Genomic DNA, 16,516 nt, shown 5'->3' on the forward strand with positions numbered 1-16,516 from the left:
GAGGTCAGAACTGCCAGGATGAGACAGGACGAGAAGAACGCCAGGAAGAAGTCAGAGAGAATAGCTCAGCTCCGAGTTTGCCCTGACGTCTAAGCATCTCGGCTTAATCCCTTCCTCACAAAGAGCCTCTGACACAGGGGTCTGGGCAGCAGCGTTGTCTGGCAGCATCGAAGCCACCACCTGTCCTGTGGATAAGCACTTGCCTTAGAGAGGACTGCCAACAGGCGCAGCCGCTTGGGCGGAAGCACACACCCCACGCCCGAGGAAGCGTGAGAGCAAGCGGCCGGGGCCAGCGATTTTAGGTCAAAAGGCCCAGGTTCAAGGCCTGGTTCTGACAGTCCTGACCACGTGTGGACTTAGGACAAATCCCTTGATCTCTCAGATGTTCATTGTTTTCATCTGAATAATTGGGGATAATAATACATACTTACATTGTTGTGAACTGCAAATGGAAAACTTAATGAGCACATAAACATTAAAATCCTTACTGGAGATCTAATAAAGTATCACCTTCAAGGAGGAACAAAGTAAGGATACTTTCCACCACCTTTATGCTACCACAGGTTTAGGAAAGTCTGGAGATAGCGCATGAAAGAGATAAGATGGAAAATCCAGAATGAAAGAAAGACTAAGAACAAAAATCTTTCCTTGGCCATATGCTCATATTCTTAGAAAAATGAAAAGAATCAACTCTGTTTTTATAGAGTTTAGTATTGTGGCTAATAATCCTGTATTGCTATGTTTGCCAGTCTTCAAGGTTCGGCTCAGGGGTCATCTCTTCCAGGAGCCACCTCTGAACTTCCACACTGGTCTAAGACCCTGCTCCGGGCCTGCAGAATTCTCTAAGTGTTCCCCACCAAAGCAGCCCGCACACTGCTTATGGACCAGTGTCCTCAGAAAACACTAAGTTTCCTAAGGACCCGCTCTATGGCTAATTCATTCTCATGCCCCTTGGGTCAAGAACAGTGTGCAGAACAAAGAAGGCACTTATTAAATATTTTTGTAATTGAACTGAAAAAAATCAAAGTCTTGTTATATGTGAAAATAAAAAGAAAAAAATGATCCTATACACAAAGCAATACAAATAGAAAAACCTGGGAGTATAATAAATCTACTGAAATCTGTAAAACAAAAGGTCTTGCAAAATGGAAGGAGGTACCATGGTCACAGATGAGTGAAGACTAAAAGTAATTCTCCAAACCAATGTATAAAGTTAATAAAAATTCAACCAAGTCCCAAGAGAATTTTTCTAGAAGCAAATTATTGTGAAATACATTTAGAAGTATCAACAGAAAAGGACAAAGGATATCCTAAAAATTAAGTAGTTACTAATCCTTTCAGATGTTAAAACATATCATAAAGAAGTACTTATTAAATAGTGTCATGCTGGTTCAGTATAAAATTAGCAGAACAAAACAGGAAAGCCAGAAATGACTACTGTGTCTAAAATTTTACTAATGACTTAAAATACATAACAGAAAATATGAAAATGGAAAAATAACATCTTCTTAAAGTGGCACTGAAATTTGAGGAAAATATTAATTTAGAGTCATATCTAACGTTACACACAAAAATAAATCTCTCCAAGAAGATTTTGGAAATTGAAAGTTCTTTTTAAAAAATATGGAAGATGGCTGAAAACTCTTTAAATCCTAGAGAAGGTTTATCCCACTATTTCAGCTTTAAAATTATGAAATAAATGTAATAAAAAGATAATCAGATTCAACTATTATATACAGATTTAAAAGTTATGAACAATTTAAAAATGGAAAATTACTGATTGGGAAATTATTCAGAGCAAACATGATAAAGGGTTAACATACTTATGATGTAAAAGCTTTATTCAAATTATAAGAATAATACTACATCCAAAAATCAGAGAGAAAGTATAAAGAGACAAAGAAGAAACATAAAGTTATCACATGACCGAGCAATTCTACTCCCAGGACTACACTCAAGAAATATGAAAACATCTGTCCACACAAAATGTTATATGCAAACAGTTATAACAGCATTATTGTAACAGCCCAAAGTAGAAACCATCCAAATGATAAATGATAAAATGATGAATGGATAAACACAATGTAGTATATCCTTATAGTGGCATAGTGTTTGGCTTAAAAAGAAATGAAATAGCAATATGTGCCACAACATGGATGAATCTTGAAATACTAGGCTAAGCCAAAACAGCTAGTCATAAAAGACCATGATTTGATTTATAGGAAATGTCCAGGATATGCAAGTCTATAGAACTGGGGAAATGGGAAGCAGATGAGGACTGACAGCTAATGGGTACAGGGTTTGGGGGTGATGAAATGTTCTGGAATTAAATATTGGTGATGATTACACAACTTGGCAACTACTGAAAGCTACCGAATGGAACACTTTAAATGGATACATTCTAAGGTATGTGAATCATATCTCAATAATGCTGTGATTTAAATTAAAAAAGAAAAGAATTAGGGCTATAAGCAAATAGATGGAAAGAACTTCACCCTGACTAACAGGAAATGCAGACCAAAACTGCAAGGTACAGTTTTTACCCAGCACATCAGCAAAGTAACTCTGAAACAAACGCAACCCTGTCAAGACTGCAAAGCAACCATTACCCTTTTGCACTGCTGATGGTAGAAGAGGTCAGTGTGACTTGCAGAAGACAATTGTGCACCATACCTAGTAGAGAATGTAGAACTGTCCCCACTTCCGGGAACCAGCCCTTAGGAAACAGTGCCAAGCAAAGGAAACACTGCCTGAAGGAAGGTGACATCACAGGTTATAATTACAATAACAGGTTATAAAACAGGTTATCCCCAGCTGTGAGTGAATCACATCACAGAGGCCATCCACTTAACAACGTATTACATAGTCATGAAAGTAAAGTTTTCTGTTTGTTTTTGGTTTTGGAAAACATTTTTTTGATGCGGACCATTTTAAAGTCTTTACGGGATTTGCTGCAAAGTCGCACCCGTGTCGTGTGTTGGTTTTTGGGCCCCAGGCAGGGGGGACTCTCGCTCCCCGAACCTTGGGAGGCGGGGTCTTCACCACTGGATGGCTAGGAAGACCCCTCTTTGAAGTCTGGATGTAACGTTGACTGAAAAAAGACAGAAGCAGAACCCTTTAACCCTGTAAAATGATGACGGCACATAGAAAGTTAAAATCAGCTCTGCTCTCTCCTGGTTTCTAGGCTTTTCTAACTCCGCTTCAAGCGTGCCTCAGCCTCCTATTCCAGCCAGTGAGAGGGCAGGCTCAGAGTCAGAACAGCATCCTGGCTAGTGACTTGACATTTCCTTAAGGAAGTGATTTATTTAGACGTACTCCATGAAGTCTGCTTAGGCTGGAGCGAAAAGGCAGGAGAGGGAGAAGCCGCCCCGTCTCCACCGTCTCGGGTTTTAAAGCAAGAGGGGCAGCCCGTGGGGCCCGCGCCACACCCCGCCTTCCCGTCAGCTGCACCGAGGGCGTCTCCCAGGACCTCTGCTCTCAGGTCCAGACACAGTGACCTTCGTCTAATCCCGCTGTGAATCCGACACCCCGGCCCTGTCCCTGTGCCCCCCGGGGGAGGCCTGAACCCCGGGCCGGCCCGCGACCTCCGCGCCCCAGCTGCTGCCTCTCCAAACTCCAGGGCCGGAACAGCCCGTGAGGGCATCTACGGGGTCCCGTAATTCGGCCTGAACTTCTTTTCTAAAACAGCGGGTAAAGGAATGAACTGTCAGCAGAAGCTAAAGTCCCACCCGGGCACAGCTCCTGCTCAAGCAGGCCACCCCCGGCGGCCGATGCACGCCGAGGACGGACGCGTGATTGCGCCGGCCAAAAGCAGGGCTGTGTTGTGACAGGCGAGGGTGAAGTCATCTTTATTCCTATCATGGCACCCCGAGAAGCAGATAACTTTATTTACTGTTGGCCTAACGCCACCATCTGAAGGTAAACTGATCAGGGCCACTCCATGTCATTTCCAGCTATGCTGATTTGATTCGTTTGATTAAATTATTCCATAGGCATAATTCTGCAGGTACCTTTTATTCCCCTTTGGAGAACAAACTGTCAGAGCAAACTATTGGCAGGGGTCTCTGTGAGCGTCACGCGACGAGGACGGCGTGGAACGAACATTCCGCGGCGCGGCTCCCCCACGCCGGGCCCCTGCGCCCCGCCTCCACGTTCCGGACAAGCAGCGAGACTCCTCCCGGCGAGCTCCCGTCATGCTGGGTGGAAAGCTCTGGAGGCCCGCTGGCTCGCTCCCTGAGACAAGGCAGGCGGTACTAACCCTGCCGCCAGGACGGAAAGCTGAAGCTCACAGATATAAACGACTGGGCTAAGGTCAAAGGGCCAGGTGAACAGACTCAGAACCCAGCTAGGATGGGGACTCCAGGCAAGATGCTGCCCATCAGCTTCCAGACAAAAAAACACAAAACCAACTTCTCCTGAAAAAAATTACTCCATAAGTAGCTCTTTAAAATTATTGAACATTTTAAATAAAACAGCACTTTTAAAATACTCTATATTTCTATATCGGAAATCTTCAAGGGTTAGGAAAGATTCCACTGCCAGGGGACACAGGAACAGATAATGCCAACAAAACAAACATTTACTGGGCTTCCCTGGTGGCTCAGTGGTGAAGAATCCACCTGTCAATGCAGGAGACACAGGTTCTATCCCTGAGTCGGGAAGATCCCCTAGAGGAGGAAATGGCAGCCCCTCCGGTATTCTTGTCTGGGAAATCCCATGGTCAGAGGAGCATGGTGGGCTACAGTCCACAGGGTCGCAAAGACATGACTTAGTGACTAAAGAAGAACAGCAAACACCACTGGGAAACACAGGAGCTAGCCCATCTGACGCTTGCAACAGCCTTAGAGTGATTCCTTCTGCTACCCTGACAGCTGAGGATTCAGAGGCTGAGCAACCTCCCCAGGGTCCCACAGCTCCGGGATGGACAGGCCAGGATTCCAAGCCGGTCGCTCAGTGCCCTGCGGCCTCCTGCTTCTCACAGCACAAGTCAGCCACCTGGAGGGGGAGCCAGCCCTTCGCCAAGAGCCTCTGCCATTCAGGAAACACACGACTCTAACATCACTGAACACACCTGCTTTCAGAAAAACTCAGGGAATGAGGCTGTGTCAAAAACGCAAATCGGTGGCTCTAGATTATGAAAAACCATTGTCTACAACATTCCAATTTCTCCTCAAACATTCTCCTCCAATCCTATCCTTGCTAGTGAATGATATTAAGAGCCAACGCTAATAAATAAGATGCTCAAAGGTTCTGGCACACAGATTCTGGGAAATGAGGGGGAAACCACTGCAAGACTGCCTTTGCCCAGCAGAACTAACACAGGAACAGGATGTGTGGGGTTTTCTACTTGAGACGGTCACCTACCCAGAAAAGGAAAGCACTATTTACCTAAGCTGGCCCCAGTCTTTTACTTCTTCCAGATTTTATTTTCCTAACATTTATTTTCAATTTAGCCTAATTCTTAAAAGTTATTTAAGTTAAAAAAAAAAAAAAGGTCAAATGGGTAGCTTCTTCTGCAGAGCACCCATTGTCTTGCCTCATAAAAGCTCTTGAACATTCACCAAGCCCCAGTGGCCACTTAAGGAAGGTCATCTTTCCTCCAGATTTCTCATTAATCACAGATACTTTTTGAGCATCTATTACAGTCAAAACAGATGTTTGATTCATTCAGTCTCTCTCATTGCTAATACTGCAGCTTCCTGGGTCTGGGGTGGCCCAAAGTGGTACCTGATGAAAGAAAACTCATCCTGGAAAATCAGAGTCAGAAATGGCAATGTCACCTGCATACCCTGAAACTGAAGCCTGAGCCAAGTGATGCTGTCTCCCCCACGCTCCTGAGAGCAATGGCTTGCTTGGTCCAATACTTACTGAGCACTTTCTATGTATAAGGGTGTAAGAACTACAGGATCCGAGTTTATGGGCAGCAGGCTGGGATAATGAAGTAAGTGATGATGAACTAGGTGTCAGAAGGGCTGAGTTCTAATCTAAGCTTTGGCCCCAACTTCCTGTGTGTCCATGGGCTGTCCGTTTCTGGGCCTCCATCTTCTTTCTCACAGTCTAATATCCTGTGATCGCTCTTTTCTCAAAATCGTGAAAAATATTTATTTTAAATCCTACAGTTATATGGAAGAGGAACTAAAGAGCCTCTTGATGAAAGTGAAAGAGGAGAGTTTTAAAGTTGGCTTAAAACTCAAAATTCAAAAAATGAAGATCGTGGCATCCGGTCCCATCACTTCATAGCAAATAGATGGGGAAACAGTGGAAACAGTAACAGACTTTATTTTTTGGACTTCAAAATCACTGCAGATGGTGACTGCAGCCATGAAATGAAAAGACGCTTGCTCCTTGGAAGAAAAGCTACGACCAACCTACACAGCATATTAAAAAGCAGAGACATTACTTTGTCAACAAAGGTCTGTCCAGTCAAAGCTATGGTTTTTCCAGTAGTCATATATGGATGTGAGAGTTGGACCATGGAGAAAGCTGAGTGCCGAAGAATTAATGCTTTTGAACTGTGGTTGGAGAAGACTCTTGAGAGTCTCCTGGACTGCAAGGAGATCCAACCAGTCCATCCTAAAGGAAATCAGTCCTAAACATTCCTTGGAAGGACTATTGCTGAAGCTAAAGCTCCAATACTTTGGTAACCTGATGCGAAGAAGTGACTTACTGGAAAAGATCCTGACTCTGAGCAAGATTGAAGGCGGGAGGAGAAGGGGATGACAGAGGATAAGATGGTTGGATGGCATCACCGACTCAACGGATATGAGTTTGAGCAAACTCCAGGAGCTGGTGATGGACAGGGAAGACTGGCATGCTGCAGTCCATTGGTTGCGAAGAGTTGGACACGACTTAATGACTGAACAACAACAGCAATGATTACATAAGTCTCCTTGATGGTCTGGCTAAAGAACCCAGTGGTGAATAGGTGGTTCTAAATGAATACAGGAGGAAGTACACCCAGATCTGCCAATCCCGACGTCACTAAAGACACACAGATGAACCTCCTTTCTCCAAGCCTGGAGGAGGGGGCCCTACCTTGGCAACAGAGAGTAGAATACAAAATAAGGTCCCCTGAGTGTCAAGGACTGTGTGGGTCCACTAGAACCGCTTGGCTGGGGTGAGCAGACTTCTCTGCTGCCAAGCACTGGCTATCAGGGAAGCAGACGGTGAAAATCATGTAGATATTGAAAGCAAACTGCATGAGCATTTCTCTAAAGATTGTATCATAAATTCTGAATAAGAAATAATTCCTTTCTCACAGCAGACTTCTGACAGAACAACATCTTGGCAAGACAGCCACATATCTTCCTGAATTCCTGGACATCATGAACTATGGTTTATAATCCATCCTGGCGTGAGCCAGGCCAGACACCTCTCCATTGGCCCTCTCCCCCGCTTCTCTGAGGCTCTCACCTTGCCCTCCCTGATCCTGAAAGGTAATTCTGATCCTCGCCACACACATCAACACATTACAGAAAGGAAATTACTTCTGGTCTGCACATTTACAAAAGAAGAAAACTACCAGGACTTTGGTAGCCCTTCTCTATTCCAACTCCTGGTGGCTCAGACAGTAAAGAACTTGCCTGCAGTGTAGGAGACCTGGGTTTGATTCCTGGGTCGGGAAAATCCCCTGGAGGAGGAAATGGCAACTCACTCCAATACTCTTGCCTGGAGAATCCCATGGACAGAGGAGCCTGGTGGGCTGCAGTCCGTGGGGTCAGAAAGAGTCAGACACGACTGAGCGACTAACATTCTAATCTTCAAGCAGAGAGAGAACCCATAAATTGATGGGAAACAAGATTCTGACCAAACCCAAAGTCTCAGAGAATTTCTAACTACTTCAAGCAATCTCGCAGGAAACACTTCTGAGTCTAAAGGGGGAAATACCAGGATCGAGCTGTGGTGAGACCACCAGCAAACTGGGAGGGCCAGACATGGCCAGGAGCTGCTGCTCTTGGTGAAATGTGTCCTTCACCAAGAATCTGATATGTTCCTGCATCTGGGTTCAGTGTCTTTATTGACACAACCTTTTACAATCCCCACAGGAACTCCATGAAGTAGGCATCCATTATTTTGCTCCTTTTACAGATGGGAAAATCAAGGCTGAGAAGTGAAGGAAGTAACTACAAAGGGCAGAGCTAAAAGACAGGGATCCTTCTAAACAGAAGTTGCCCACACCTCCCCAGCCTCAGCCAGTCTTCAGCTTCCTCTGCCTGAGGGTGCGAGCTCAGGGCCCCTTGCTCACACGTTCTCTACTCAAGGCCCCTTGCTCACGCGTTCTGTGCTCACATGGCCCCTTGCTCATGCGTTCTCTGCTCACGTGGCCCCTTGCTCACGCCTTCTCTGCTCAGGGCCCCTTGCTCACGTGTTCTCTGCTCAGCGCCCCTTGCTCACGCGTTCTCTGCTCACGTGGCCCCTTGCTCACGCCTTCTCTGCTCAGGGCCCCTTGCTCACGTGTTCTCTGCTCACGTGGCCCCTTGCTCATGCCTTCTCTGCTCAGGGCCCCTTGTTCACGCGTTCTCTGCTCAGGGCCCCTTGCTCACGTGTTCTCTGCTCACGTGGCCCCTTGCTCACGCCTTCTCTGCTCAGGGCCCCTTGTTCACGCGTTCTCTGCTCAGGGCCCCTTGCTCACGTGTTCTCTGCTCACGTGGCCCCTTGCTCATGTGTTCTCTGCTCAGGGCCCCTTGCTCACGTGTTCTCTGCTCACGTGGCCCCTTGCTCATGTGTTCTCTGCTCAGGGCCCCTTGCTCACGTGTTCTCTGCTCACATGGCCCCTTGCTCACGTGTTCTCTGCTCACGTGGCCCCTTGCTCACGCGTTCTCTGCTCAGGGCCCCTTGCTCACGTGTTCTCTGCTCACGTGGCCCCTTGCTCACGTGTTCTCTGCTCAGGGCCCCTTGCTCACGTGTTCTCTGCTCACGTGGCCCCGGCTCATGCCTTCTCTGCTCACGCAGCCCCTGGCTCACACGTTCTCTGCTCACATGGCCCTCTGATCAGCTGTTGGTTTCATCTCCACCTCATCAGTGAACCACTGACTGCTGGGAGTAAACCATCCCAGATGACCTGGGGATCCACCACCTGCCCCCAGCAGGTTGGTGGAGAATCCCCACAGACCTCTGGCATGACCACTGAGCCTCCCAAACCCCAGATGTACTCTGTGTTGGTACACAGTCCATGTACATAGTCCATGTACGAATAGCTGTACAAATACAGCTCAACCTGTTTAGCCTATGAGAACAGGAATGATTAGTCAGCTTCAGGGCGCTGAGGGCATAAATGGATACATATTGTCATTTCTGTTCAGAGGATGTTAAAATGCTTCCCAAACACTGACCTGTCTATTTTCACAAGGAGCCACATTCACCAACATATTCTCCTTAGTGTTTAAGAATATAAGCAAAGCTTTGCACCCAGAGACAGACAAGTTGAAGGCTTCCAGAGGTTTATCACAATTCTGTATGATGTGGTTTGAAATTTTAAAATATTACCAACTGAACAAACACATGATCCTCACACTCACCCTTTCTATCTCCTGAAGGTACAGGAGGGCAATGTCCCCCGCCTTCTCATAGCAGGTGATGATATCCTGCTCCCGGTCCACGCGGAGACTGCTGGTAGAAGAAGAAATAGGCAACTTCTCTAAACAAAGTCCTAAAAAAAAAAACAACATACAAAAACTGGGTGAGTTGTTTTTTATGTGACTTAATTTTTTAGTATTACTCTAGAGAGCCAGATACTATGAGCGAAGCAGATTCTCTGCCCTCTCTAAGGACAAAATGGAACATCAAAACAGAGCATAAGAAAGAAAATCCAGAGGTTATGGATGACAGAGGCCCCTCAATATACAGAAAGCGCCATTTGACTCTGACATCCAGGTTGAGAATTTGATCAGGTACTTCACCAGGATCCCATTCAGACCTAACAGAGCTTCTCATTCAACCATGCCCCAAGATCCTTCTGGAATTTTATAAGTAAGTACAGTGAGGCTAGGGCTTCCGAGGTGTCCCAGCAGTAAAGAATCCACCTGCCAAGCCAGAGACCTGAGTTCGATCCCTGGGTTGGGAAGATCCCCTGGAGGGGAGCATGGCAACCCACTCCAGCACAGCACAAAACAAGGTAAAGAATATCGAGTATCTTCTAAAATGTATGCTTAACTGATTGAATATAAAACATTTCTAAATGCACTCAGGAGCATCAGTTACCAGGAAAATCTTCCAACTCTTCGCCTAGATTTCTGCAGTAACAACACTCCAGACCACCTCTCAGTTCCAGGCCAAGAAAACACCCAGAACCTTGCAGTTTGGGCCCTTCTTTGGAGATAGAGGAGATATCCCTTGCCAAGAGAGAGTTCAGGCCCACGATAGGTTAGGAAAGCATGAAAGGCTGAAAAATGCCAATGCCGAGAGGAGCAACTGTTGCCTGAACCCAGCACCAGACTCAGCCCCTGTCCTGGGCAACCAGCCTGGGGCCCATCGGGCTCTGGGTTTCCATCTACAACCAGAGGCAGAGAGGGAGCCCCGTGGGGAGGGTTTGCGCTGCTACAAGTGCCCTGAGATACGGGGAGACACATAGGTGCACACATGCCCCTCCATGGAAGAGTGTGAGAGAAGCGTCCACACTGAGAGTCAGGATCTGCAACTGGAAGGGCCTGAGAGGTTTCCTGGCAAACGCACTCATTTTATAGATGAAGAAGCTGAGAACCATCGAGGGAAAGTAAGAGATATGCCCCAAACCTGACAGGCAGTTCATAGCACAACAGAGATCAGAACCCGGGTCTTCAGCCCCCAAAGCAACACCTACCTATTAAGGGAGCTGCTGACTTTCAGAGTAGGCACCACTGCAGAGAGGGGAGTAGGCAAGCCGAAGGGCAGCAAGTGACCCAGAGCCCCGTGCATCACTGTGAGAACGGCCCCTCCCACCTGCTCGTAACAAACGACGGCAGTCCCTCCAGCTGTAGGTGACAGAAGACGTGCTCCACGGGAAGGAGAAAAACCACTTCCATCCGCAGGGAGCCAACACTGAGGACAGCCTGCCTGGGAGCTTAGAGGTGACAACTCTGTCACAGAAGGCACGGACCAGCCAAAGATTTTGCTGCTGCTGCTGCTAAGTCGATTCAGTCGTGTCCGACTCTGTGCGACCCCATAGACGGCAGCCCACCAGGCTCCCCCGTCCCGGGAATTCTCCAGGCAAGAACACTGGAGTGGGTTGCCATTTCCTTCTCCAATGCAGGAAAGTGAAAAGTGAAAGTGAAGTCGCTCAGTCGTGCCCGACTCGTAGCGACCCCGTGGACTGCAGCCCACCAGGCTCCTCCGTCCATGGGATTTTCCAGGCAAGAGTACTGGAGTGGGTTGCCATTGCCTTCTCTGAAAGATTTTGCTACAGGTTAACAAAGATTTCTTGAGGTGAAATTGGGATATGAAGAACTGCACCATGTTTCACCATGATTTCTTTTGTTTTTATTTACTTTATTTTTTATTAAAGTCCACCGTTTACATTAGGGTTCACTCTCTGCATTGTGCAGGTCTATCAGTTTTAGCAAATGCAGCGTCATGTTTCCACAATCACAGTATCGTACTGATACCATCAAACCGACTCATGGCCCAAAAATGAGATCTAGTCCGCTAGCCCTCTTCCTGAACCCTGGCAACCACCCATCTTTTCACTGTCTCTACAGTTTGGCTTTGTCCAGAATATCATACAACTGCAATCATACAGTATGTAGACTTTTCAGACTGGCTTTGTTCACTTGGAAATATGCTGTTAAGATCCCCCCAAGTCTTTTTGTAGGCAGATAGCTAATTTCCTTTTGTTGCTAAGTAATATTCCATTTATTCATTAATCTATTTAAAGGCATAATGGTTGCTTACAAGTTTTGGGAATTACGGATAAAGCTACTATAAACATTCACATGCAGGTTTTCATGTGCACATAGTTTTCAACTCCGTTGGGTAAATACCGGGAAGAGGAACTGGTGGATTGTATGGTAAGAGTATGTTTATTAAGAAATATCTAAGTAAATATATTTTATTCACAAGTAGCTTTGTAAGAATAAATATTACTTTTAGCTTTGTAAGAAACTACTAAACTAGTTGTCTTCCAAAGTGGCTGTACTATTTTGCATTCCTACCAGCAATGAATGAGAGCTCCTATTGCTCAGCATCCGTGCCAGCATTTGGTGTTATCAATTTTTTAAATTTTAGTCATTTAATATGTATAGTGGTGTCTCACTGCTGTTTTAATTTAGTTTCCTACTAACATGTGATATCGATTTTTTAACACTTATTTGCCATCTCTATACCTTCTTTGGTAAAACGTCTGGTCAGATCTATTGTCATTTTGTCAAAAAGATTGAGTCATTTGTTTTCTTATTGTTGAATTTTGAGTTCTTTATATATTTTGGATACAAGTCCTTTATCAGATATCTATTTTGCAAATATTTTCTCAGTCTGTGACTTCATTCTGTTAACAGTGTCTTTCATAGAACAAAAGTTGTTAATTTCCTTAAAGTCCAACCTGTCAATTTTTTCTTTAATGGATTGTGCTCTTGGTGTGGTCTCTAAAATGCCACTACTAAATCCAAGGTCACCTAGATTTTCTCCTGTGTTATCTTCCAGAAGTTTTATTTAGTTTGGATTTCAAATATAGGTTTACAATCCACTGTGAGTTGATATTTATGAAAGTTACGAGGTTTGTGTCCATATATGCACATATATTTAGCATGTGGATGTCCATTTTTTTCCAGTACCATTTGCTGAAGAGACTACCTTTCCCTCATTGAAATGCCTTTGTTCCTTTGCCAAAAATCAGTTGATTATAGTCGAGTGGGTCTTTTTCTGGGCTCTCTATGCTGTTTCACGAATTTTTTTAGGTTATTTATTTATTTAGCTGCATCTGATCTTAGGTGAGGCATATGAGATCTTTGTTGCATTGTGTGGGATCTTTCGTTGCAGCTCACAGGCTCTCCTGCTGTGGCTCACGGGCTCTCCAGTTGTAGCTCACAGGCTCTCTAGTTGTAGCTCACAGACTCTCCGACTGTGGCTCACAGGCTCTCCTGTTGTGGCTCACAGGCTCCCCGGTTGTGGCTCACAGACTCTCTGGATGAGCCTGTGGGATCCTGATTCCCCAAAACCAGGGATTGAACCTGCATCCCTTGCCTTGCAAGGCAGATTCTTAACCACTGAACCACCAGGGAAGTCCCCTATTGATTTTTTGTCTATCATTTCACCAATCTTATGCTGTCTGGATTACCAGTATACAGTGTATCATTTTTAAAGAATAGCTCTACAGAGAGATAAATTACATGGCATAAAATTCACTCATTTTAAGTAAAGCATAAAAATGAAATCATGTGTCATCCTTTGTGTTTAGCTTCTTTCAGTTAGTAGTGTTTTCAACGTTCATCCCAGTTACAACAATATCCATATCTCTTCACAGCTGTATAGACATACTGCATTTCATCTGTCCATTCTCCAGTAGTGGGCATTTGGCTTGTTTCCTTTTTTGTCCATAATGAATAATGCTGTCATGAAATCTCATGTATAATTTCTGTGTGAACATGTATTTTTAATTCTCTTGGATAGATACCTAGAAGCAGAAGTGTTAGGTCAGATACAAAATTTACATTTTACTGTTTAAGAAACATATCTTCTAAAGTGTTAAAAAGCTATACCATTTTACATTCCCACCGGCAATTCATGAGGATTCCAGTTTCTCCACATTCTTGTCAACACTTGTTATTGTCTGTTTTATTACGGCCCTCTCAGTAGGTGTGAAGTCGTGTCTCAGTGTGGTTTTGATTTGCATTTCCAAAATGACTAGTGATACTGACTTTTCATGTGCATCTTCTTTAGTGAAATGTCTGTTAAAATCTTTTACTTGTTTTTCTTGGGTTGTTGGTTTTCTTATTGAGTTTTGAGAGTTCTCTATGTATTCCAAATACAAATCCTCCATCAGATATGCAATTTGCAAATATTTTCTCTCAGTCTGTCATTTGTGCTGCTACTTTTTTTTTTTTTTTTTTTTTTTTTTTTTTTTTTACATGTATTCCCAATCCGATCCCCTCCCACCTCCCTCTCCACCCGATTCCTCTGGTCTTCCCAGTGCACCAGGCCCGAGCACTTGTCTCATGCATCCCACCTGGGCTGGTGATCTGTTTCACCATAGATAGTATACATGCTGTTCTTTTGAAATATCCCACCCTCACATTCTCCCACAGAGTTCAAAAGTCTGTTCTGTATTTCTGTGTCTCTTTTTCTGTTTTGCATATAGGGTTATCGTTATCACCTTTCTAAATTCCATATATATGTGTTAGTATGCTGTAATGTTCTTTATCTTTCTGGCTTACTTCACTCTGTATAATGGGCTCCAGCTTCATCCATCTCATTAGGACTGGTTCAAATGAATTCTTTTTAATGGCTGAGTAATATTCCATGGTGTATATGTACCACCATCGGGTGTAGTTTCTGTACAGTGCTGTGTTAGTTTCTGCTGCACACGATGAATCAGCTGTATTCCGTACGGATAGTCCGTACGTATCCTCACACTCCTCCCCTCGTGGGTCTCCATCTGCCCCCCACCCTCCACCCCACCCATTTAGGGCACCACAGAACACCGAGCTGAGCTCTCTGCGTGATACTGCAGGTTCCCACTAGCTCTCCGCTTCATACATGGTGGTGTATATGTGTCAGTACCAATCTCCATTAACACGTCTTTTGAAGATTAGAAATTTTAAATTTTGATGGAGTCAAATTTATCAGTATTTTCTTTCATAGATTGTACTTTTGGTTTAATATCTTTAAAAGGTTACGAAGTTTTCTTCTAAAAGTTCTTCTAGAATTTTTATATTTTTAGGTTTTACATCTAGGTTTTACATTTACATTTTAACATATTTTTTGTACATGTTGCAAAGTATGGATCAAAGTTTACTTTTCTGACAATAGGTATCTGGATGTTGTGGTACAATTTACTGAAGCTTCTCCTTTCTCCAACTGAATTGCCTTTACACTTTTGTTAAAAAAATCAGATGGGCATAAACATGTGAGTCTATTTCTGGACCCTCTATTCTGTTCCAATGATCTGTTTGTTTATACTTATGTTAATATCACCCTGTCTTGAAATTACCGTATCTGTATAAATTTTGGAAGTAGTGTTAATGTTCCAATTTTGTTCTACTTTTTAAGCTATTCTTATTCCTTTGCATTTCCACATAAAATTTGCTGGTCAATTTCTTTAAAAACAAAAACAAAAAAATTTGGCTGGGATCTTGGTTGATTAATGTTGAATTTGTAGGTGTATTTGGGGAGAACCGAGAGAGGAGCCTGGTGGGCTGCTGTCCATGGGGTCACACAGAGTCGGACACGACTGAAGTGATGTAGCAGGCATGCATGCATTTGAGAAGGACACGGCAACCCTCTCTAGTATTCTCGCCTGGAGAATCCCAGGGACAGAGGAGCCTGGTGGGCTGCCATCTATGGGATCGCACAGAGTCGGACACGACTGAAGCGACTTAGCAGCAGCAGCAGCAGAGATCTAAGCAGTATTGAGTTTTCCAACCTGCGAACGCAGCATGTCTCTTCATCTATGTAGGTCTTCTTTACACCTCTCAGAAATGCTTTGCCGCTTTCACTGTGCATGCCTTGCAAATCTTTTCTCAGATCCACCCTTAAGTATTTCATATTTATCATGCTGTCATAAGTGGTAGTGTTTTAATTCCTTTTGTTCATGGCTAACATTTAGAAATATAATAGACTTCTGAATATTGATCTTGTGTCCTATAACCTTGCTAAATTCATTTATTAGTTCTACACAATCAATCATGGTATTCGAAAATACAGCTTTACTTCCTTCTTTCCAATCTGTATGCCTTCTATTTCTATTTGCGCCCTTATTGCACTGTCAAGGACCTCCATCACAATATTGAAAAGTGGTGAGAGCAGACATCCTCATCTTATCCCTGATCTTAAGGAGAAAGCATTTAGTCTTTTCACACTAAGTTTGATGTTGAAGTTTTTCACAGATGCCCTTTACCAAGTTGAGGAAGATCCCTTCTACGCCAATTTTGCTAAGAGTTTACATCCAAAATGGATGTTGGAATTTCTTGAATCCTTCTTCTGTGTCTACTGAGACAATCATATGGCCTTTTCTCTTTTAGTTTTTCAGTCTGGTGAATTACATCTACTGATTTTCAAATGTGAAACCAAACTTCCATTCCTGAGATAAATCCCACTGATGATGATATATTATTCTTTCTTTATATCGTTAGAGTTGATTTGCTAAATTTCTTGCTTGGAAATTTTTTCATCTAGGTTCATGAGGAATATCTGTCTATAGTTTCCTTGTAACGTCTATCCTGGTTTTGGTATTAGGGTAAGTCCTTACCTAATAAAATGACTTGAGACGTATTCTCTGATCTTCAATTTCCTGAAAGAGTTCATTTGGAATTATTTTGTTCTTAGATATTTGGTAGAACTTACCAATAAAGCCATCTGAACCTGGAGTTTTCTTTGGGGGAAGCTTTTT

The 16,516-nt window shown here is 44.0% G+C and overlaps 1 protein-coding gene across 6 annotated transcripts in view; it reads right to left on the reverse strand.

Moving 5' to 3' along the window:
- The window catches only part of TTC7B (tetratricopeptide repeat domain 7B), a 263,594-nt gene that overhangs the window by 186,111 nt on the left and 60,967 nt on the right, over window positions 1–16,516 (reverse strand). For all 6 annotated transcript variants that reach the window (XM_043472771.1, XM_043472777.1, XM_043472773.1 and 3 more), the window contains exon 4: window positions 9,519–9,649. In XM_043472771.1, coding sequence (XP_043328706.1) covers window positions 9,519–9,649 — 131 coding nt within the window. The remainder of the gene's footprint in view (window positions 1–9,518; window positions 9,650–16,516) is intronic.

This window comes from Cervus canadensis, chromosome 6 (genome assembly GCF_019320065.1).
Source record: "Cervus canadensis isolate Bull #8, Minnesota chromosome 6, ASM1932006v1, whole genome shotgun sequence".
Taxonomy (NCBI): domain Eukaryota; kingdom Metazoa; phylum Chordata; class Mammalia; order Artiodactyla; family Cervidae; genus Cervus; species Cervus canadensis.